Here is a 25,379-nt window from a genome sequence, read left to right as displayed (position 1 = left end):
GATGTCATTTGTAATTTAAAAAAGAAAAAGAAAATAGCAACGAAAAGACCCTCAATTATATATATATATATATATATATATATATAGTTCTTTTATGGTGTCCAACACTATATGTCCATTTCATGTCCATCATATACAAGTCAACTCATCTATTGTAACGGTCAACTCATCTATTATACATGATTGGCATTAAGTGAAAATACATATAGTGTTGGGCACCATAACAGAACTCATATATATATATATATACATACAAACATACAATTCTATAAATTTTATATAGCGTATAAACTTTATTTCATAATGATATTAATTTTTTATTATATTTTTCAAAATTTTTCCAATGGATTAAAAATTCCAAAATAAATTTATATATATTGCAAGAATTCTAAATCATATAATTTGGTAAATAATTATATCACCAAATTATACACGCCCCGCACGACACTAATCACAATTACACAGATAATAATAATAGTAATAGTTTATTAATTATTATATTATAATTATAAATATTAAAAGACTGAATGAAGTACAGGGGAGGATTAGGCCTCGAGGGGAGAGAGAAATAGAGAGAAATAGGGGTGAAAGACTCAAACAATAGATGTAATTCACCACAAGAATTATATAGACATTGATTTTTGGTGGCTGTCAATGGATCAAATCTTGAACAAGGTTGGTTCGTATTGGTTGGGTCAGAAAGCGAACAAGGAATTTGGCTCAGTTGGCGATGATATTAATGTAAAACTCTGTATTTCATTTGCGTTTTACAATTCAGCAATCATTTTCATTTGCTTTTTCAGATGAGGTTTAGAGTATTTGGGTAATGATTTCTTTTTTTTTTTTTATTGTAGAGATTTGACCTGAATTTTAGGTCAAATTCAGGTCACTTTGATTTCGGTTTTATGATGTTAAAAGTTTTGAATTTTAAGTTTTGATCGCAGATGTGGGTTATTTAATGTTGTCATTTTTATGCCGTGATTATAATAATTTAATTACTTGTTTCCCAAAATATCATGTTTCCATATAAGCCTGTAATGTGTTGTTCGTATCAAAGGTCATGAGACCAAACTGGCCTTAACTTTTCATGGTGGGCTGATATCTCCATACCTGGAATTTGCTCTTTTTTTGCAAAATCTCCGTATGACAGCCGCCCATGTTTTCGATGATGAGTTGAATGAGGGGAATGGGTGGTACCAAGGGGTTCTGGGAAGAACCTAATGTTTGGATTGCCTCTAGTTTATCTGTCAAAAGATACTCTGCTAGCATGGTATATGATTCAAAATATTTGTGATTCATGATGACCATAGTCTGTGACTACAAACATTTAGTTCTATGATTGTAAAAGGGTCAAGATCTCCTCTTGGACTTCTATGAGATACAAATTGGTACAATGCTGCTAGGAGGGACTGTTGGGATCAACGATTGATTTGCTTACACAATGATCGAAAGTGGTTCTAGATTATTGTATTGATTCTAATATTCAAGTTGTGTTGTTACTGTACTACCTGCTAATATACTAATCTTTTTGTGGGTTTTATTCTGTTCCCCATTGTTGAGAATTATAAAGAGACGGTAGATAATTGATTTAGCACTGTCGAGGGTTTTCTCAAATATATGTGGAGTATGTGCTGGATCAATAAAAGCTGGTGGCTACAATCACGAAGCTTGAATAAGCATCTAAACTACAAGTTTCAAGAGATTTTAAGCTATGATTGGTATTAACGTGCTCTGCATTTTCCTTTGCGCTAATCTACTTGATCTAATTTTTATTTTAGTCAGTATCGACCAGCATCGAAGGAGGGGCCAAATGGTTGGTTAACAAAATCAAAGGTAAGTTCTTTTTATTTTCTCTGTTTTTGCTTCATGATTTGTCTGCTTGTTTAAACAAAAGATTTCTCACTCATCCATGGCTTATTTTTATTTTTCTTATTTTTGCGGTTGTATTACACATTCAACATATGGAACCTGTTATTTTCCAGGGAAAATGCAAAAACCATTGCCCGAACTCCTGAAGGAGTATGACCTAGCCATAGGCATTTTCCCTCGTGATGCCACCAATTATGAGTTCAATGAAGAAACAAGAAAGCTTACTGTTTACATCCCGTCAGCATGCGAAGTTGGTTACAAAGATTCATCTGTTCTTCGTTTCACAACTGTGGTAACTGGTTATCTGGATAAAGGTAAACTGAGTGATATTGAGGGAATTAAAACTAAGGTGATTGTTTGGGTCAAAGTGACTTGCATATCATCTGAGAAAGCAAAACTCCATTTCACTGCTGGTATGAAGAAATCTCGAAGTAGAGACGCGTACGAGGTTCTTAGAGATGGGATAAGCGTAGAGAAGTATTAAAACCATGAAATTGTTGTTACGTGTGGATCCTTTCTATCATTTCATTCTCGCTTCTTGTACTTGTGATCACTTATGCACAACCAATTAAAGTGTTGTGCTGATATTAAGTGCCTGTCCGTTCAAGTGTGTGACAAATGTGAATTTTAACAAAACGGAAAAAAGAAAAAGAAAACGCAAGGCTTTCTGTTAATTATATTTATGGAGCGAGATAACTCAAGTATTTGGCATGTACGCTTATTTTGATGATATACAGCTTGAATCTTCCTTGAGCTAAAAATATCATCTGTACAATATAAGAAGCTAATTGCTCAACCGACATCCAACTGAAGTAGACAACTTTCTCTATTCAGAGAGCTATTCTTTTCCATTAAATTCTTCGAAAAAGCTTTTCACAGATTCATATGTAGACCAGCAGATTGCAGCAGCTGGTGCATGGAATAGCATTCTAGGAATCCAGCCTCTCATCAGTCCAGTATATCCATCCTTGTTCAAGATCGATCGAATAACGTCTCCTATCGAGCTACTCAAAAATCGATCACACCCACAAACACCCTGTTCGATCATATCAGAAAGTGGACAGATCAAAAAAAAGAGAAGAAAAGAAAAAGGACATTCACATAACAATCCAAGAACCATAGGAATCCTCACCTGGCACTGCAACTGAGTTTTGACAACATCAAGCGGCGTGGTTATGGCTGCAGCCAACGCACCGGCTGCCGCACCAGCAGTTGCATGCACCAACAAAGTCTCTTCGTCACGCCCGGTCTCGGGTGACACTTTCGTCAAGCCCCTTTTAGCAGCCTCGTAGGTAGCGAAATGGACAGCAGTGAAAGGGGCATTCATCACCACCGTTGTCCGATAACTTGCGTAAAAAGCTCCAAATCCTTCTTCCATCAACACTTTCTTGACACAATCAGACACTCCCTTGTAAGGACTGCCCTTTAACTGCAGCCGTTGCTTCACCACATCCATCGGTGTAATGACAGCATCGCTCGCCACGGTAGCAAACACCCCAGAAGCTGCATGAGCCATTGAGTTATTGGGATTTCCTGCAGAGAGTAGTTTCTTGCAAGACTCGTAGACCGAGAAGTAGACAGCATGGGCTGGACCAGCGCCTAATCCCATCGCAGCAATGCCACGATACAGGCCACCGAACCCTTCTAGTTTGACAATGGAGCCGAAGGACTGCTTGAGAGAAATGGCGGGGGTTTTGCATGAAGAAGAAAGAACCTGCATGCGAGTTTTGAGGGTGTCCACGGGGAACATGGCCATATGTTCGACAGAACCAGCAATGGAACCGGCGATCATGAACTGCCAGAACTCGAGGCCGTCGTGTATTGGTGGTGAGACCAACACTTGATCTGGGTAGAATTCCGACTTCTGAGGAAAACTGGGGGCGGATTCGGCCGTGGTGGTGGTGGTGGTGGTGATGGCTACCATGGTGTCTGGAGGTGGTGGGAATGTTAAGGAATTGTGGAATGGGGTTCGGGTTTAAAAAGGTTGGCGAGTTTTGAATTACATTGATCCCCTCCGGAAATAGTTAAAATCACCTATTTGGAATGCTTATACTAATACTTCTATTTACATTATCATTATTCATTAGATGATAAGAGTCCTATTTTTATTCAATATAAGGTGCTTTTGCGCTATAAAAGATGCATATATAGTGACAAGTTTTAATCCCTGATAGTTATATTGAACAGCAACTATAAGGGACAAGTCTGGAATCTAGCGATAGAGACAACATTAAAGTTGATTCAAATAGAGACGAAACCCAATGTTAGAAGCAGGCGTGTTGTATCCACACACCCCCTTATTCTAATGCCCTCGTCTTCTTCTTTTCTTTTCCTTTTTTTTTTCATAGTAAGTGTTAATTATTATTATTATTATTTTGGTGACGTAGGAATCCGCAACCGTTATCTTTTTGTGCGCTCTGGGCATACTTCCGGACTAACGTAATAGCTTGCAAACTACGCTAGTCAGGTAAACCACACTAAACAAACCCTTTGCGACAGACTAGTCCAAAAAAGTGTTAATTAATTTGAATCTTGCTAGGAAATATAATAAGCTGATATTTTGAATATATCAATGAAGTTAAGTTATATGTACAATGAAGTTTACACACACTATATGTGTAATCGAACGCATAACCATCATTATACATATTATGTTTTGCATATCAAGAAATGCAGCCGGATTTAAAACTTCAAATTTAATAATAAATTTTATATCATATTCCTTCCATGCATCTTTCCATCGACTACAAAATTGAAAAACAAATAATCCATCAATCACCATCACAACTTTTCTCCTCCAATTCATTGATCTTAAAAGAAGAATAATATTATCTTCATCAAAACCATTGATCGTGTGGCATCCACGGGCATTGGAAATTCGAAATGGAAAGCCATTTTCCTTAGTAAAGTGATCCAAGATGTTCTATTGGGAATTATGTGCTCATAAAGGAGAAGCCCCCACCTCCCTCATGCAAATATCGACAAATTTCAAGTCGAATTCATGCTACTCATCATGTCAAGAGGGCCGATTCCTTGCGTGATACCTTCAAAAATACATTACAAAAATTTAAACCTCAAGGTCATCAGCAGAACTCATGGCGACCGTCCAATTCGTAGCCCGTCGGGTGAGGTGACTCATTCCGCATGTGTCATTTCATTTTTTCAGACCCTCTTCTTGGCAACAACATGTGAATTAACATTTGTATTCATTAGATTTTAAATCAAACAGTATAAGTGTAATTGTTTTCTCTTGAGACTTTTCGATGATCTTTGGCACAGATTCTTCATTGGACTTGATTTTGCTCATCTCACCTCTTATATAACTCATGACGGTGATCATCAGTTTATGTACTTCCTCCATGCATTCCATGGTTTTAGCAACCATCTGGTCCATATCCTCGAACTTTTTTGCGACAATAGAATCAAGGTGTTCTGTAGTGACCCGTCCGTATCACATACTAACTAGCAGTCTTAAGCATGAAATTAGCTTAATATTAAATAGGATAAATTGCATATATCACCCTTGTGAAATCCCGTGTTAGCTAATAACCCCCTGTGAAAAAAATTTAAGCTAATAACCCCCTGTGATTCTAGATTTGTAGCATACGCACCCCTTTTGGCTAAAAAATGACGAAAATGCCCTTGACTTTTATGAACTATTTAATTTATCATTTATTTTATGTAGGGGTATTTTCGTCATTTTTTAGCTAAAAAGAGTGTGTATGCTACAAATCTAGAATCACAGGGGGTTATTAGCTTAAAAAATTTTCACAGAGGGTTATTAGCTAACACAAGATTTCACAAGGGTGATATATGCAATTTTCCCCTATTAAATATAACTGTGATTATTCAAGCTTAACAGAGTTTATTGCGGAAACTAAATACAAGATAAACCGGCGGAACACAACCGACATAATATACTCAAGTGTTTTTATCCAAAATATATACAAATGAAACCGACTGTAACAAATGACTCATGGCATCTCTAGAACCTGCAACGTAACTAACCATGCTTTGATCCACCCGCTCCATCCAGCCTGATACCTGCCCCATGGAATGGGGTGACTAATATAATACTAGGGACGTGAGCGAATAACGCCCAGTACGTAAATATGAGTATACAAAACTTAATATGATGCATGTAACATGATATGACTGGGGTGATTGGTCAAATAATATTACTCTTAAACTCATAAACAGAATTTTACTCAATAGATTATTTGAGGTCAAAATTGAAACATCATATTAAATCAGATTCTAACCTAGCCCCACTTTTAATAAAATAAAGAAGATAGAAAATTATTTTTTCAACAAATATACATGAACAATTCATGATAATCAAAATTCTTTGTATTTTAGCAAGAAAAGAGAATTAAGCCGCGTAGAAATCCATGAGAATCTCATCCCAGATTTACAAAGAAAAAATGGGAGGATGATTCTGTGAACTTTCATGATACAAATGAAAACTTAAAATTTTTTTACTTTAGAGACAACATAACTTATTATTCGATTAATCATTAATTATTAATTACAATTACAAAAAAACAAAACATTCAAAACAGATAACACAAATGAAACAAAAACATTTAAAATCATGAAAAATGTAATTGACGAATGGGAATTAAACCCACCCACTAAAACTTAAAAGGGAGTACCCAGGGCAAGAACAACCCATTTCCAGCCCATTTCAACTCAAATACTGGATCTATAACAGTTAATGAGATCTACGGTGTGGGTATTGTTATGGATTATATCGAAGCGATCATGACGATAATAATTGCGGAATAAAACAATCAACAAGAACACCAAGATTTACGTGGTTCACCCAATATAAGCTACGTCCACGGAGCTATTGCAAATATTTATAACCGGAAGAAATATTACAAGTGTACAAAACACTATATCTCTCACCCGATCCCAACACCCGAGTATTACCGAGAAAAATATTTCTCTAACTCACACAAGAGAACACTCAAGAAAACCCAAGAAACTCTCTATTTTTCTTTCTTTCTTTTTTCTTTGCTCTCTACGCTGTGGGATACATAATCTGATGAATGGGGAGCTCTATTTATAGACATCATCCTCCGTGTGAAAGGCCTTCACAAAAGAAATCAATTCTGATTTCTTCAGCCACAATTTTAGACAATGCATGTGAACATATTAAATGGTTGGTGGGTTGTCGGTCAACATTTCCAACTTTCAACAATCTCCCACTTGAAGACTTGATTTCAATCATGGCTTCACACAGTTAATGCAGCAACTCATACCTTTCTTATTTACGCTTGTAGTCCAACTGAAGTCGAGCACAACTTCAGTTTGTCAGTGGTCACCACCTTCATGAACATATCAGCAGGATTTTTACTTCCAGGAATCTTTTCAAGCTTCAAGACTCCATTCACCCGATCTCTAAGGATCCCGATTCCAAGGATTTGTTTTGCAGCACCCAAATCCTTCATAGCAAATTCTATCTTTAGTTTATCAATCTCCTTCAGATAAACTCCTTCTATCAACATATCATCTACATATACCAGTAGCATGATATAAGAACCATCAAGCTTCACATAACACCAGTGATCAACATGATACCTCGGGAAACCATCATTATTCATTACACCATCAAACTTCTTGTACCACTGTCTTGGAGCTTGTTTGAGACCGTACAAGCTTTTCTGAAGTTTGCACATCATTTTTTCTTTCCCTCGTACTTCAAATCCCTGTGATTGATTCATTTCTTCATCTAGCTCACCATGAAGAAACACAGTCTTTACATCTAACTGCTCCAGATGCAAATATTCTTTTACCATCAATCCAAGTACAGTCCTGATAATAGTTAACTTTACCACCAGAGAGAAAATATCAGTGTAATCAATGACTTCTTTTTCACCTTTTACAACAAGGATTTCTTTGTACCGCTTGCTACCATCGTGTTCTAACCAGTACTCCCACTTTCTATGTAAAACCTTTTTACCTTCAGGAAGTTCTGACAACTCCCACGTGTGATTGGATGACAGTGAATCCATCACATCTTTCATGGCTAACTCCCACTATTTAAAGGTCTCATAAACATCTGATTTATTTTTCAAAAAATAAACCCAAAATTTCCTGCTCGAATCGTCAACAGTAGTGCCATAATATCTTGAGTGATCTCCAAGGAATTTCACAGGAGATGGTCCACATACGTCAATATGTACCAGCTCCAAATCCGCCGATTTCGGTTCTCTAACCTCTTTTGAAAAGCTCACCTTTTTCTGCTTTTCAAATAATACAGCTTCACACGGCTTGTATTCAACGATCTTTAATACCGGTAGCTTTCCATTTGAAACAAGCATTTTCATTCCCTTCTCACTCGTATCTCCAAGCCTACTAAGCCATAGACTTGAATTAGCACCAGCATCCACAGCTGCTAATATGTCTCTGCAACTGAAAGTCATGTACAGGGTTCCAGTTTTCGTTCCTCGAGCAATAATCATGGCTCTTTTGCTCACTTTGCAAGAGCCATTACCAAAGGTCACTTTATGACCTTCATCTCGAGCTGTCCCACGGAGATCAGATTTCGCATCAGTCTTGGTACATGTCTGACTTTATTGATTTTCCAGACAGATCCATTTGACATTTTCAACCGGACATCTCCCATACCAACAATCTCCAAAGGTTTTCCATCAGCCAGGAAAACCTTTCCGTAATCTCACGCAATGTAATTATCGAATACATCATGATTACCAGTGGTATGAAACGAAGCTCCCGAATCCATAACCCAAGAGTCAATAGGGCTTTCCATGGATAACACTAAAGCATCGTGTACTTCCTCAGTAATAGCATTTGCATTATTCTTGGGTGATCTGCAGTCCTTTTTCATGTGACCAGTTTCACCATAGCTCCAGCACTTCAATTTCTTTTCAAAGGTATTTTTGTCTTTTCCAGTTCTTGATTTGGATCTGCCACGCCATCGGTTAGAGCCTTTTTCGCTACTCCTGCCCCTACTTCTGTTTTCGAGATTTAGGGCAGATCTCGATGGTGTTGCTTCTCCCGAATCCCTCCTGCGAACTTCTTCACCAAGGATTCGATCTCTGACATCATTGAATTTTAACTTTTCTTTTCCAGCAGAATTGCTAACCGCTGCCCGCATGCTAAGATGCCAAAAGAATAAGTGCTCGAATTTCATCATCAAATTTAATTTCAACCGATGTTTGCTGATGGCTTCTCATACATATCCGACAAAATGGACATCATCTCCTTCGTGGTTTTTGCCTCCGCCACATTGTGTGTCACGTTCTTTGTTAGGGTCAATCGTATTACCCCTAACACTTGTCGGTCAAGAAGCTCCCACTCATCATCCTCCATATTTTTTGGCTTCACCCCGGATAGAGGTTGATGTAGCTTCTTGCTATACAGATAATCTTTAATCTGTAACCGCCAGAACGTGAAATCTGTACCGTCGAACTTATTGATTCCCAGTCCCAATACGTCACTTTCGGCCATCGCTTCTACTGCCTTAATAAAATTTCAAAAAATCTTTTCTGATGTGGAAGATCAGACAAAGCTGCAACCACGGAGCATACTCAGAATTTTAAGAAATTTTTCACCAAGGATTCCGGACACCGTAACAACTCTGATACCAGTTGTTATGGATTATGCCGGAGCGATCATGACGATAATAATTGCGGAATAAAACAATCAACAAGAACACCAAGATTTACGTGGTTCATCCAATATAGGCTACGTCCACGGAGCTGTTGCAAATATTTATAACCGGAGAAATATTACAAGTGTACAAAATACTATATCTCTCACCCAATCCCAACACCCGAATATTACCGAGAAAAATATTTCTCTAACTCACACAAGAGAACACTCAAGAAAACCCAAGAAACTCTCTCTTTTTCTTTTTTTCTTTTTTCTTTTCTCTCTGCGCTGTGGGATACATAATCTGATGAATGGAGAGCTCTATTTATAGACATCATCCTCCGTGTGAAAGGCCTTCACAAAAGAAATCAATTCTGATTTCTTCAGCCACAATTTTAGACAATGCATGTGAACATATTAAATGGTTGGTAGGTTTTCGGTCAACATTTCCAACTTTCAACAGGTATTACACTCAATCCATATCCAATAGTCATCATTGGTACTCCAAACATGTGGCACCGTACCTAATAATTGTATCCCAATCTTGCTAATTCAACACCGTACATAATATATCGGCACCAAAATATGATTTCTTCATCACAGTGGAATGGTATTTCTCATCTCAAACTTTAAAAAAAAAAAAAGATATTTGAATTGTCTTAAATGAGAGCATTTGAAATTAGGCCAGATTTTACTAGAAACCTGCGATCGAACCATGTAAACCAACATGAATGGAATAATGAATTCGCAAATCAAAATCAAAGAAAACATAAACAACAAAGTAATCGAGGTAGACATAAACAACAAAGCAACACGAACACTTGCATAATGAATTCAGAAATCAAATTCGAAGAAGGCATATATAAACAGCTAAGCAAGATGAATATCATTGAAAGGAATCTTATTCCTTGAAATTTCGGCCCTTGTATTAATTGTTATTATTCGATTTTGCTTCCTAGACAAGATAATATATTTGATAAATATTGAGTGTATATTTTCGAATATTCTAAAGATATATTTGCCAAAGTTTAAATCGGATCTTGATAAGGTGATTAATTGATATAATATTATTTGATATTATCAAGATTTGATTTACAAAGATTTGATAGAGTTTATTCCTACTAAAAGAGTGTTACTTATTTTTGTAGGACTCTATCTAAGGAAAACTTCAAGATTTGAATGCTTATCTATATAAGGGGTTTTCACGCACAAGTTTTAGAGAGACTTCAGACGATAATATACTGCGCATACTCTGAAGAATTCTGTTGAAGAATTTGAAGAACTCTGAAGCAAGGTTTGCAACCATCGTTGTTGCATGTCCCCGTGTTGCCGTTCGTGTTGAAGACATCAGAGACAACACTGTGAGAACTGTGTTGTTGAAGATCTTTTCTATCTCTTCAATTTAGGCTACGGGAGTTGCATCCAATTTCTTTTATACTCTGTTGTATTTTAGGATGCAAGTTTGATTTCTCAACTTGTTGAGAAATTTAGGATCTAATGACTTTTCGTAAAATTACTAGGATTACTTTGTAAGACTGATCTTACGTTTACTAGTAATATTTAGCCCTAAGGCACCCTCACGAGTTTTTATATTCGTGCAAAATTATTTACTTGTGTTTTATTTACGCTTTAAATTTCCGTTGCACTGTGTTTTGTGTTGTGTTACAACACAAAGGACAACACTGCCTATTTTACATAACCAACCACGTACACCATTTATTTCACGTGGCATCAAAGCCACCACTTGACTTTACTAAGTGAGTTCCTGGTTTGTGTTACAGGTTAGTTATGGACACTCCGTACACAAGTGCAATTCGTCCACCTATTTTGGATGGAACAAATTACGGCCCTTGGAAATTGAAGATGAGCATGTACATTCAATCCATTGAGTCCAGGGCTTGGCAACGTGTTCTTGACGGTTGGTCACCACCTATGAGAGATGATGATGTATCAGGACCAAAGCCAAGATCACAATGGACAGCCGAGGAGAATATTGCGGCTATTTATAACGCTAAAGCTCTTAATGCTATGTTTGTTTCTGTTGATATGAATATGTTTAATCTAATTGGTACTTGTACTTGTGCTAGGGATTCTTGGGAGAAACTACAAACCCATTGTGAAGGCTCGGCAAGTGTTAAGCAAACAAGGATGCGTCTCATAACTTCAAAATTTGAGAAAATGAGAATGGAGGAATCAGAGACCATCATGGAATATAATGGAAGATTGAAGAGCCTTGCAAATAAAGCATCTGTTCTTGGTGATCCTATTTCAAACGAGAGACTTGTATCCAAAGTGCTTCGTTCTGTCCCCAAAAGATTTCACACCAAGGTTTGTGTGATAGATGAACCCAAAGATACATCTATAATGGGTTTGGATGAGTTAATAAGTTCTCTTCGCACATATGAGATGGAGTTAGAAGTGTTGGAGAACGGTGATCAGATCAATCCAAATTGATACCCGGTGCAGCGGAAGTTTAAAAATTTTATATGGAACGATTCCATAATAGGTATCAAAACTTCACGATTAAATTGTGCGTGTAAAAATTAAATAACAATTAAATTTTTCCCTCCAATCTCAAAACGAGATTATGGACACCAACAGATTACTCTGCTCTTGTTGTATATCCCAGGAACTGATGGACGAACAATTCTTCAATCAGGTCCACGAACGGAAATTTAATCCCTCTGATAGATTGCACTAGAAAATCTATCAGAAGTTTCTACGAAGAGAATTAACGAATTTGATCCGTTAAACCAGATTGCAAATTCAAAATTCACAGGCTGGAATTTTTCGAGCAAAGAGAGGAGAAAGGGGGGGGCGGCCACTTTTAAAAACACACAGCTAGGGCTTTCGAAAATTTTGAGCCTCTGTTGTATAATTTCTGTACTACAATAACTTATTTATAATGTGGGCTGCTAACAGCTTAGGGCCCATTAGTAATAAGTTCAAGCCTGACAAGCAAAGCCCGCATGTTCAGAAATTAATATAAAATTCATCGTGACTCAGATTGATAAACCAATTTCACCAATGTGCACAGAAACCATTTCTGCATCTTTTAAAGTCAAGATAAATTTTCTGAATCCGAATTCAGTGGTTTCCAAAAATGCCCATCCCTATGTAATTTTAGGAAATCTTACTCCTCTACTCTTAAATAAGAAGTTCCACTTCTTTGTTCATTAAATTTAACTCTTTAAATTTAACTATCTCAACGGGGATTAAAAATCCATTACTTGTGTGATCCTCAATGGTTCAGGGATACAGTTAGCCGTGGGCTCACAACTCCTTGTGACTCGGAACAATAATTTCCGACTTGCCCATCGAATCATGGTAAGAGCGCCTAGCAACATCGCCCCATGATTCCCTAGGTATCACTGATAGTGCCTGCAAGAACCAATAGATTTTAGTTAGCGTACAGTACGGTCCCTTCATCCATATATCCCGATCGAATCAACAACCATTGGTAAATCGAGAGTCGTTCAAGATTCGATAACTATGCAATACATCTTGAAGATCAAATAGTGACATCGCATGTGCTACTAAGAAATCATTTCTTAAAACACATCATGTACTCTGGCCAGAGATTCGTCACACTAATATCTCCTCAGATTGCATAGGATATCCACACTCGCAAGTATGTGGTGAATCCTTGACAACAAAGCATCGACTCCTATATGTGTTGTAACTGTACCCAATCCCGACACCTGATGACCCCAATAGAGTCGATAAATGAGTCAAAGTACAGTACTAGCATATAGAGTCTCAATGATGTTTCAAGTAGTAAGGACTAATGGTGTACAACCAAAACCGCGGACTTTATCCACTCGATAAGTGATAACCACTTGGAAAGTCCGGATAGGGTAGTTCGATCATTCATCGTATGAATATCCATTTGCATGCTTTGAACATCTCTATGTTCCATACCAATGAAACGTGATACTCGGCATCGCAAATGCTAGTCTCAATCTCGAGCGATCCTTATCCTTATTAACGAACGGCTCAATCGACTAGGAACTGTTTAGAATATACAGTGATTATAAGATGTGTTTCATGATAGTCATCCCCATGTACTACCACATCTTACATACACTATAGTATATTCAAGGTCTTTATCAAAACAACAATAGTATATCACAATATAACAATATGAAGAAAGATAAAGTCATTGCCTTTATAAAAGTGTAAATTATATTAAACAAAAGATTGTTTATACATAGAGTCATCAAAGCCCTTAGCCACAAGTTGGCTCACCGGGCACCCACTCTATCAATCTCCCACTTGCCCTAAAGTCAACTAGTCATACTACGCAGTCCCATTGCTTCGCGATGTTTGTCAAATAATGGTCCTGGCAAGGGCTTAGTAAGTGGATCAGTGATATTGTCTGCAGAGGCCACTCTCTCGACCGTGATGTCTCCTCTTTCCACGATCTCCCGGATGATGTGGTATTTCCTCAGTACGTGTTTGGATCTTTGATGAGACCTTGGTTCCTTTGCCTGAGCAATGGCACCCGTGTTGTCACAGTACACCGGGACTGGACCAACAACTTCAGGAATGACGCCCAACTCTTGGACGAAATTCCTCATCCAAACGGCCTCTTTAGCAGCAGCTGATGCTGCAATGTATTCTGCCTCAGTGGTGGAATCCGCTGTGGTGTCCTGCTTGGAACTCTTCCAAGAGACAGCACCGCCATTGAGCATGAACACAAATCCAGAGGTTGACTTCGAGTCATTCACGTCACTTTGGAAGCTAGAGTCGGTATAGCCTTTCAATTTCAGTTCTCTTCCTCCATATACCATGAATATATTCTTAGTCCTTCGTAAGTACTTAAGAATGTTCTTCAAGGCTTTCCAATGCATTTGACCGGGATTAGCTTGATATCTGCTCGTGACACTCAGAGCAAATGCTACATCCGGTCTGGTAGATATCATCCCATACATGATACTACCTATGGCTGATGCATATGGTACATGTGTCATTTTCTCTATCTCTTCATCAGTCTTGGGACACATAGACTTGGATAGAGAAACTCCATGACACATAGGTAGATGTCCTCTCTTGGACCCATCCATTGAAAACCGTTTCAATATGGTGTCGATGTAGGTTGCTTGAGTGAGTCCTATCATTCTCTTAGATCTATCTCTATAGATCTGTATCCCTAGAATATAGGATGCCTCACCCAAATCCTTCATCGAGAATCTACCTGATAACCATATCTTTGTTGACTGCAACATCCCTACATCATTCCCAATGAGTAGGATGTCATCAACATAAAGTACTAAGAATGTCACAGCATCCTTAACTACTTTCTTGTACACGCACGATTCCTCCGGGTTCTTGATGAAACCAAAATCCTTTATTGTTTCATCAAATTTCTGGTTCCAACTTCTTGATGCTTGTTTGAGACCATAGATTGATCTCTGAAGCTTGCATACCTTATGCTCGCTTCCCATGGATGTGTATCCCTCAGGCTGCGTCATATAGATCTCTTCCTTAATGTTTCCATTAAAAAATGCAGTCTTCACATCCATTTGCCATATCTCATAGTCATACCAAGTAGCTATGGTAATAAGGATTCTTATGGACTTGAACATTGCAACTGGTGAAAAGGTTTCATCATAGTCAACTCCTTGTCTTTGAGTATAACCTTTCGCCACCAATCGTACCTTGTAGGTCAATACCTTACCATCAGGCCCAAGCTTTCTCTTGTAGATCCATTTACACCCTATTGGAACAATTCCATCGGGAGGATCTACTAAAGACCAAACTTGGTTTGTATGCATCGAATCTATTTCCGACTGCATAGCTTCAAGCCATAAATTTGAATCTGCATCAGAAATTGCTTCCTTGAAGTTTCTTGGATCACATCCAACGTCGGGTTCATCTTGATCCCCTTCAAGAAGAAGACCATATCGAATAGGAGGTCTAGAAGTCCTCTCGGATCTTCTAGGTATAGGCGTGTCCATCAATGGTTCCTGAGGTGTAGGATCATTATTTTGTATTTCGGGTTATTCTCGAATTTCTTCGAGTTCCATCATCTTGCCTTTCTTATCCAATAAGAACTCCTTCTCCAAGAAGGTGGCATTCCTTGAAACAAACACTTTTGTTTCAGTAGGATGATAGAAATAATATCCGATTGAATTCTTCGGATACCCTACAAAATAACATAAGGTGGATCGACTATCCAACTTATCTCCCACTGTCTGCTTCACGTAAGCAGGACATCCCCAAATCCTCAAGTATGAATACTTAGGAGCTTTGCCATTCCATAACTCGTATGGTGTTTTATCCACTGCTTTGGTGTGGACGTTTTTCAACAACAATACCGCCGTTTCAAGCGCGTAGCCCCAAAACGAAGGTGGAAGCTCAGTGAAGCTCATCATGGATCGAACCATGTCCAACAAAGTTCGATTACGATGCTCCGATACACCATTCAGCTGAGGTGTCATAGGAGGAGTCCACTGAGAGAGAATCCCATTCTCTTTCAGATAGTCCAAAAACTCGGTACTTAAGTATTTTCCACCTCGATCCGATCGAAGTGCTTTAATACTTTTACCTAGCTTGTTTTCTACTTCAGCCTTGAATTCTTTGAACTTTTCAAATGCTTCAGACTTATATTTCATTAAATATAAATACCCATACCTCGAATAATCATCAGTAAAGGTAATGAAGTAGGTGTGGCCAAATTGAGTACCAATTCTAAATGGACCACAAACATCTGAATGGATCAAATCCAACAGATTTTGACTACGCTCAGGTTTCCCCTTAAAAGGAGATTTAGTCATTTTTTCTTTCAGGCAAGACTCACAAGTAGGTAGAGAGTTAATATCAGACATATCAAACATGCCCTCTCCCACTAACTTGTTCATCCTCCTTGAGGAAATATGACCTAGCCTAGCATGCCAAAGGTTTGCCGGGTTTTGACTATCGATTTTTCTTTTGTTCGTTGTTACCGGTTTATCAACATAATTTATTGGAACGTCTTTTAATTTTAAGTTATATAGATCGTTTTCAAGTTGTCCATTTCCAATCAAACATTCATTCTTGTAAATATTGCAAATCTCATTCACAAAATTGCAAGAAAAACCATCTCTATCAAGCATAGAAACAGAAATAATGTTTTTAATCAAATCTGGAACAAATAAAACATCTCTCAAAAGTAACTTAAAATCGTTCTGCAAAATTAAATAAACATCTCCCACAGCTTTAGCTTCAACTCTAGAACCATTTCCGAGCCTCAGCTGGGTCTCACCCATTCTAAGCTTGCGACTTCTTGTCATCACCTGCAAATCATTGCAAATGTGAGATCCACATCCGGTATCCAATACCCAAGAAGTAGTATTAAGTGAAACATTTATTTCAATATAGAACATACCCTTCGCAGTTCGCAACTGCTCTAGATATTCCTTGCAGTTACGTTTCCAATGACCGGGTTTCTTGCAGTGATGGCAAACATCCTTGGACTTTTCCATGTTTGAAGCCTTTGTCTTGTTCTTCTTCTCGGGTCCGATTTTCTTGGGTGGAGCAGAACGTTTCTTACCCTTTGTACTTGGCCCCTTCTTAGCTGAAGAAGAGGAGCCCACCAAGAGAACTGGTTTATCCTTCTTTAAAGTGGCTTCATATGTTACAAGCATATTGAACATCTCTTCAAGGGAGGCCTCTATCTTGTTCATATTGAAATTCACCACAAATCCGTCAAACGAAGAAGGAAGAGAGAGAAATAATAAGTCCACATTGAGTTCATGCTCCAACACCAAATCAAGCGTTACCAACTTCTGTATGATCCAAATCACTCGTACCCCATGATCACGGACCGAAGTCCCTTCATGCATGCGACACGTCATTAGCTCTTTCACAGTAGCGAACCTTTCAGCTCTCGATTGAGCCCCAAAAAGTTCCTTGAGTTGTACGTGAATGTCAGCAGCATTCACGGTGTCCTCAAATCGCCTCTGGAGTTCATCAGACATTGAGGCTTGCATATAGCATTTGGCCTTGATATCATGGTCCCACCATGTATCAAGTTTGGCCAACTCTTCCGGACTTATATCAGCTGGTGCTTCCTTCGGAGGAGATTTTTCTAACACGTAGAGCATCTTCTCCGAGGTCAAGACAATCTTCAACTTACGGAACCATTCCGTATAGTTTGCGCCAGTCAGTTTATTTTGTTCGAAAATAGAGAATAGTGGATTGCGCGAATTCATCTTTATGAAATACTGAAAAGAAACAGACAATTATCAGTGATTGTTTAATTAATTTACTAAGACATAAAATAGGCGAAATTTATTTTATGAATCTCACTCCCACTATTTTAACGATTTCACTACCCTCTAGTGAAAACGGGAAACTGTTTTCCTTAGTGGGAACATGGAGTCCAATTGACAAACTATGGTCCCGAATAATATCAGCCAACCATAATTTTCAAAAGGTAGAGCCCAATTGCTTCCAAAGCAACCTCCACGTTTTTACCTCATGTCCAATAAGGGCCCAATAATATGACGCCGTTTATTGTGACATGTCAAGATGACCCATCAATATTAAGTTGTGATGGACGGTCGCCATGTGGATCCCCCAATAATATGAGCCGATCCCATGGGAGTTCCACCCAACTTACAACATGTGTCGATCCAATGTACAGCTTTCCGACGAACGGGCCCCACCAATAATATAAGTCGGACCGTATCCGCGGGTAGCATCTCATACATTGATCGTTGATGGAAGGTAGGAACATTTAAACAATATTTAAATTTCCTTTATTTATCTTGATATCAATTTTAAATCATATTTAAAATGAGGGATTTTAATTTTTGAAAATTTGTCTCATCATTTAAAATTTGTATGCTTGCGGGATTCATACAATTTAGTCTAAAACATGCATACAACGATAATATCATATATTATATAGGATGATCGATTCCATTTCTAATCGACCCGTGGTTGCCAATCACGAGTCTAAGTCCAATCCTAGGTAATATGCAGGTATGCAATGCAATCCTATTACATTGAGCTTCCAATTTACATTTCTTCAGTCTTTATTGTCTGCTGGGCCCACCTCCGTCTTCAAATCTTCATCTCCCACTAAATCTAATGTATTTACAATAAATAACTATGAAAAGTAGGGGATACATTTTAAGGGGTGGGAACGGGCCATAAACCAGGCCCATTTTTATTACATATGACAATTCATATTGGGCCATAAACCAGGCCCATTAATAAATCCAACAACAATAAAAACAAATGTAAATTCCTAACATACACCTACAAAATTGGTCATGGCAATCGATCATCCTTATCCAATAATATTTAATTCAAAATTAATTTATTGGATAACATGCAATGGCAATTAAATTTAAAAGGATAAAATCATATTCCATATATAAAATCTTATTTTACATACAAAATCATATTTTATCTTTTTATCAAATAGAATCATATTTTACATATAAAATCCAAATTTATACATAAAATCATATTTTACTCAATATATCCATAAGATCATATCTTATCATCAATTGTACCAAAAATAATTAATTTCATAAAATCTGATTTAACGGATAAAATCTATAAATTTTCCAAAAATTCAAATTTATCCAAAAATCAATTTTAAAATTTTTGGACTTGAACATTTCGATCCAACGCCTCGTGGACCAATCAAAACAATTTTCGATCGGACCAAAAATAGAATTTTAACATATTAAAATTTTAATTTAAAAATAAAAATTAATTTTCCCGGGCCGCCCGGGAGAGCCCCAAAGGGGCTCGGGCCGGGCTGCCCGTCGCTGCCCCTAGGGCAGCGACGATCGCTGCCCAGGGCAGCGATCACGTCGCCGCCCCGGGGCGCGGCCCCCCCCCCCCCCCCCGGGCAGCGATCCAATCGCTGCCCGTGTTTTGCCCGAAAAAAATTTTATTTTAAAAAATTTATTTTTTTTCAAAAACCGAGGCTTAAAAATTTTTGTACAATCGATTAATTTAATCGCTTGATCTGAGCAACCTGTCTCTGATACCACTGTTGGAGAACGGTGATCAGATCAATCCGAATTGATACCCGGTGCAGCGGAAGTTTAAAAATTTTATATGGAACGATTCCATAATATGTATCAAAACTTCACGATTAAATTGTGCGTGTAAAAATTAAATAACAATTAAATTTTTACCTCCAATCTCAAAACGAAATTATGGACACCAACAGATTACTCTGCTCTTGTTGTATATCTCAGGAACTGATGGACGAACAATTCTTCAATCAGGTCCACGAACGGAAATTTAATCCCTCTGATAGATTGCACTAGAAAATCTATCAGAAGTTTCTACGAAGAGAATTAACGAATTTGATCCGTTAAACCAGACTGCAAATTCAAAATTCACAGGCTGGAATTTTTCGAGCAGAGAGAGGAGAAAGGGGGGGCGGCCACTTTTAAAAACACATAGCTAGGGTTTTTGAAAATTGTGAGCCTCTGTTGTATAATTTCTGTACTGCAATAACTTATTTATAATGTGGGCTGCTAACAGCTTAGGGCCCATTAGTCATAAGTTCAAGCCTGACAAGCAAAGCCCGCATGTTCAGAAATTAATATAAAATTCATCGTGACTCAGATTGATAAACCAATTTCACCAATGTGCACAGAAACCATTTCTGCATCTTTTAAAGTCAAGATAAATTTTCTGAATCCGAATTCAGTGGTTTCCAAAAATGCCCATCCCTATGTCATTTTAGGAAATCTTACTCCTCTACTCTTAAATAAGAAGTCCCACTTCTTTGTTCATTAAATTTAACTCTTTAAATTTAACTATCTCAACGGGGATTAAAAATCCATTACTTGTGTGATCCTCAATGGTTCAGGGATACAGCTAGCCGTGGGCTCACAACTCCTTGTGACTCGGAACAACAATTTCCGACTTGCCCATCGAATCATGGTAAGAGCGCCTAGCAACATCGCCCCATGATTCCCTAGGTATCACTGATAGTGCCTGCAAGAACCAATAGATTTTGGTTAGCGTACAGTACGGTCCCTTCATCCATATATCCCGATCGAATCAACAACCATTGGTAAATCGAGAGTCGTTCAAGATTCGATAACTATGCAATACATCTTGAAGATCAAATAGTGACATCACATGTGCTACTAAGAAATCATTTCTTAAAACACATCATGTACTCTGGCCAGAGATTCGTCACACTAATATCTCCTCAGATTGCATAGGATATCCACACTCGCAAGTATGTGGTGAATCCTTGACAACAAAGCATCGACTCCTATATGTGTTGTAACTGTACCCAATCCCGACACCTGATGACCCCAATAGAGTCGGTAAACGAGTCAAAGTACAGTACTAGCATATAGAGTCTCAATGATGTTTCAAGTAGTAAGGACTAATGGTGTACAACCAAAACCGCGGACTTTATCCACTCGATAATTGATAACCACTTGGAAAGTTCGGATAGGGTAGTTCGATCATTCATCGTATGAATATCCATTTGCATGCTTTGAACATCTCTATGTTTCATACCAATGAAACGTGGTACTCGGCATCGCAAATGCTAGTCTCAATCTCGAGCGATCCTTATCCTTATTAACGAACGGCTCAATCGATTAGGAACTGTTTAGAATATACAGTGACAATAAGATGTGTTTCATGATAGTCATGAAAGAGTGGGTGCTCGGTGAGCCAACTTGTGGCTAAGGACTTTGATGACTCTTTGTATAAACAATCTTTTGTTTAATATAATTTACACTTTTATTAATGGCAATGACTTTATCTTTCTTCATATTGTTATATTGTGATATACTATTGTTGTTTTGATAAAGACCTTGAATATACTATAGTGTATGTAAGATGTGGTAGAACATGGGGATGTCTATCATGAAACACATCTTATAGTCACTGTATATTCTAAATGGTTCCTAGTCGATTGAACCGTCCGTTAATAAGGATAAGGATCGCTCGAGATTGAGACTAACATTTGCGATGCCGAGTACCACATTTCATTGGTATGGAACATAGAGATGTTCAAAGCATGCAAATGGATATTCATACGATGAATGATCGAACTACCCTATCCGGACTTTCCAAGTGGTTATCACTTATCGAGTGGATAAAGTCCGCGGTTTTGGTTGTACACCATTAGTCCTTACTACTTGAAACATCATTGAGACTCTATATGCTAGTACTGTGCTTTGACTCGTTTACCGACTCTATTGGGGTCATCAGGTGTCGGGATTGGGTACAGTTACAACACATATAGGAGTCGATGCTGTTTTCAAGGATTCACCACATACTTGCGAGTGTGGATATCCTATGCAATCTGAGGAGATATTAGTGCGACGAATCTCTGGCCAGAGTACATGATGTGTTTTAAGAAATGGTTTCTTAGTAGCACATGCGATGTCACTATTTGATCTTCAAGATGTATTGCATAGTTATCGAATCTCAAATGACTCTCAATTTACCAATGGTTGTTGATTCGATCGGGATATATGGATGAAGGGACCGTACTGTACGCTAACCAAAATCTATTGGTTCTTGTAGGCACTATCAGTGATACCTAGGGAATCATGGGCGATGTTGCTAGGCGCTCTTACCATGATTCGATGGGCAAGTCGGAAATTGTTGTTCCGAGTCACAAGGAGTTGTGAGCCCACGGCTAGCTGTATCCCTGAACCATTGAGGGTCACACAGAGTAATGGATTTTTAATCCCCGTTGAGATAGTTAAATTTAAAGAGTTAAATTTAATGAACAAAGAAGTAGGACTTCTTATTTAAGAGTAGAGGAGTAAGATTTCCTAAAATGACATAGGGATGGACATTTTTGGAAACCACTGAATTCGGATTCAGAAAATTTATCTTGACTCTAAAAGATGCAGAAATGGTTTCTGTGAACATTGGTGAAATTGGTTTATCAATCTGAGTCACGATGAATTTTATATTAATTTCTGAACATGCGGGCTTTGCTTGTCAGGCTTGAACTTATGACTAATGGGCCCTAAGCTGTTAGCAGCCCACATTATAAATAAGTTATTGCAGTACAGAAATTAGAGAACAGAGGTCACAATTTTCGAAAACCTAGTTGTTTTTCTCTCTAAAGTGGCGGCCCCCTCCCTCTCTCTGTCGGGAAAATCCAGCCTGTGAATTTTGAATTTGCAGTCTGGTTTAACGGATCAAATTCGTTAATTCTCTTCGTAGAAACTTCTGATAGATTTTCTAGTGCAATCTATCAGAGGGATTAAATCTCTGTTCGTGGACCTGATTGAAGAACAGTTCGTCCATCAGTTCCTGGGATATACAACAAGAGCAGAGTAATCTGTTGGTGTCCATAATCTCGATTCGAGATTGGAGGTAAAAATTTATAATTGTTATTTAATTTTTACACACACAATTTAATCGTAAAGTTTTGATACCCATTATGGAATCGTTCCATATAAAATTTTTAAACTTCCGCTGCACCGGGTATCAATTCTGATTGATCTGATAGCCGTTCTCCAACAAGTCATCCCCATGTACTACCACATCTTACATACACTATAGTATATTCAAGGTCTTTATCAAAACAACAATAGTATATCACAATATGAAGAAAGATAAAGTCATTGCCTTTATAAAAGTGTAAATTATATTAAACAAAAGATTGTTTATACATAGAGTCATCAAAGCCCTCTTGCCACAAGTTGGCTCACCGGGCACCCACTCTATCAAGAAGCCGAAGATGACTCAAAAGGTAAGTCCATTTCCTTTCAAGTATCTAATAATGTTTACAAAGATTTTTCTGAAGTTCAACAAGAAGTAAAGGAATCTGATCTTGAAGAGAATTCTATCGCCTTGATTTCGAAGAAGTTCACTGATTATCTCAAGGTTATGAAAGAAAAGAAGGATGTGAAAGGTGCGCAACCTTCAAAATTTCCTAAATTGCCTACTTTAGAGAAACCTCAAAAACCTGCTGCTACTCGAGGACCTCGTCAAAGGTATGAACGTAAGGTTCAGTCCTCAAGCAAAAATTTTGATAATGTTCAATGCAGGGAATGTAAGGGATATGGCCACTATGCTTATGAATGCGCAAATCGCCTTCGGAAAGGTATGAATGCTTCTCTGAGTGATGATGATTCTGAAGAAGAAAAAGAAAAGTTTGAACAGACAGATCTCATATCCTTTACTGCTTTGTTGGAGAGTAAGAAACATTTTCAGATTAATCCTATGAAGTAATGTCTGATATATTGGGCTTAAGAACTCAATGACTTGATTTTTGGACTTAGTCTATTTCATGTTAGTTTGGGCCTTGGACTTAAACAAGTTACATGACCAATAATTCTGTCAAACCCAAGTCCAAATAACAGGAAATAAGAGTCGGTGACTTCTAGCCGTTGAGGTTAACTGGTTGTGCAACAAACTTAAAAGGGAGTTGTGGTTATAGTTAGAGGCAATCCAATCTTCAGAGATATACAATCAATCTCTTCACAGAAGATCAAAGGAATATCATCAGAAACAGAGAGAAGAAAGGATCGACACAAGACAAGGAAGAACAAGGCATCTAACAGAGGGATTTCAAAGACTCTGTAATCTGTTTTAGTTCTTGTTTTTCATTCGAGTATTCAAGCTTTCTTATTTGTATTCTGGTGGTGTGGAGGATTTACTTGTATCTGTATTGTTGGGGTTATAACAAAGGAAGGTCTCCCGTGGATGTAGGCTAGTTGATAGCCGAACCACGTAATTCTGGTGTCATTTAATTCTTGCATTCGAGTTATAGTGTTGCTGGTTAATTCGATTCATTTGCTGAAAAGATAGAGTGATCTATTGGATATTATCTTGTGATTAATATTGGTGCGATTTGTTCTTGATCGGAGCCGTGTTCTTGGAGTAGTGAACTACATTGAATTGTTAATAGTGGCGCCGTCCGTGGGAATCATAGATTCAATGGGATTGATGAAGTTCGACATAGAGAAGTTCACGGGCAAGAACGACTTTGCCCTATGGAGAATCAAGATGAAAGCAATTCTGGTTCAGCAAGGGCTTGGAAAAGCACTGAAATCCAAGGAAGAAATGTCATCTTCCTCAAATGAAAAGGAACTGGCTGAGATACTGGAGAAGGCTCAATGTGCTATTATCTTGTGTCTTGGGGACAAGCCATTGAGGGAAGTGTTTAGGGAACAGTCAGCATGTGCAATGTGGCTTAAGCTCAAAAGCATTTATATGACAAAGTCACTTGCAAACAGGCTCTATATAAAGCAGTGGCTATACACTTTTAGGTTTCAAGAAGGGAAAAGTATTGAGGATTAGATAGAGGAATTCATCAAGATTCTTGATGATCTGGAAAATGTTGAAGTGAAACTCGAAGATGAGGACAAAGCACTTATACTACTCAATGCATTACCTAAATCTTATGAAAACTTCAAGGATGCCATGTTGTATGGAAGAGACCAGTCCATATCTTTGGATGAAGTCCAGTCAGCAATTCAATCAAAGGAATTGCAAAGGAAGATCCAAGCTAATGGTGAATCTCTGAGAGAAAGTTTGAATATAAGGGGAAGGCCAGAGAAAAGGACTCAAAGCTCTCATAAAACCAGAGCTCGTTCCAAGAGTAAACCAAAGTATAAGTGTTTTATATGTCACAAAGAGGGACATTTCAAAAGGGACTACCCTGAAAAGAAGAAGAGATTCTTTGAGAAACCTAAAGACAATGCAGGTGCGGCTGTTGTAACAGAGGGGTATGACAGTGCTGAGGCTCTTGTAATGACTGATAATGATATGAAGAATGTCTGGATTCTAGACTCAGGTTGCACCTATTGAAACGTCCTAGAACTTCTACCGGAATTTTATTTTTTTTTAAACTCTCTAACGATGAAATAATGAATATAAATATATATATGTCCATACATATATATATCGTACTTAAAAATAACTTTACT

General features: G+C 37.9%; 2 protein-coding genes across 2 annotated transcripts; one reads left to right on the top strand and one right to left on the bottom strand.

Annotated features, from left to right (window-relative positions):
• Positions 1–535: 535 nt before the first annotated feature.
• Positions 536–2,487, top strand: LOC140887254 (uncharacterized protein At5g01610-like). The gene is made up of 3 exons (XM_073294374.1): positions 536–741; positions 1,779–1,833; positions 1,983–2,487. Exons 1-3 carry the CDS (start codon positions 655–657, stop codon positions 2,351–2,353), a joined length of 513 nt encoding a protein of 170 aa, XP_073150475.1. The 5' UTR covers positions 536–654; the 3' UTR covers positions 2,354–2,487.
• A 23-nt stretch (positions 2,488–2,510) lies between these two features.
• On the bottom strand, positions 2,511–3,972 carry LOC140887253 (uncharacterized). The gene is made up of 2 exons (XM_073294373.1): positions 3,002–3,972; positions 2,511–2,905 (listed from the first exon to the last, which is right to left on the bottom strand). Exons 1-2 carry the CDS (start codon positions 3,791–3,793, stop codon positions 2,708–2,710), a joined length of 990 nt encoding a protein of 329 aa, XP_073150474.1. The 5' UTR covers positions 3,794–3,972; the 3' UTR covers positions 2,511–2,707.
• Between the last annotated feature and the right edge of the window lie 21,407 nt (positions 3,973–25,379).

Source organism: Henckelia pumila, chromosome 3 (genome assembly GCF_033568475.1).
Source record: "Henckelia pumila isolate YLH828 chromosome 3, ASM3356847v2, whole genome shotgun sequence".
NCBI classification, from domain to species: Eukaryota; Viridiplantae; Streptophyta; class Magnoliopsida; order Lamiales; family Gesneriaceae; genus Henckelia; species Henckelia pumila.
The sequence above is the reverse complement of the archived record's forward strand: the minus strand, read 5'-3'. Positions and strand labels throughout refer to the sequence as shown.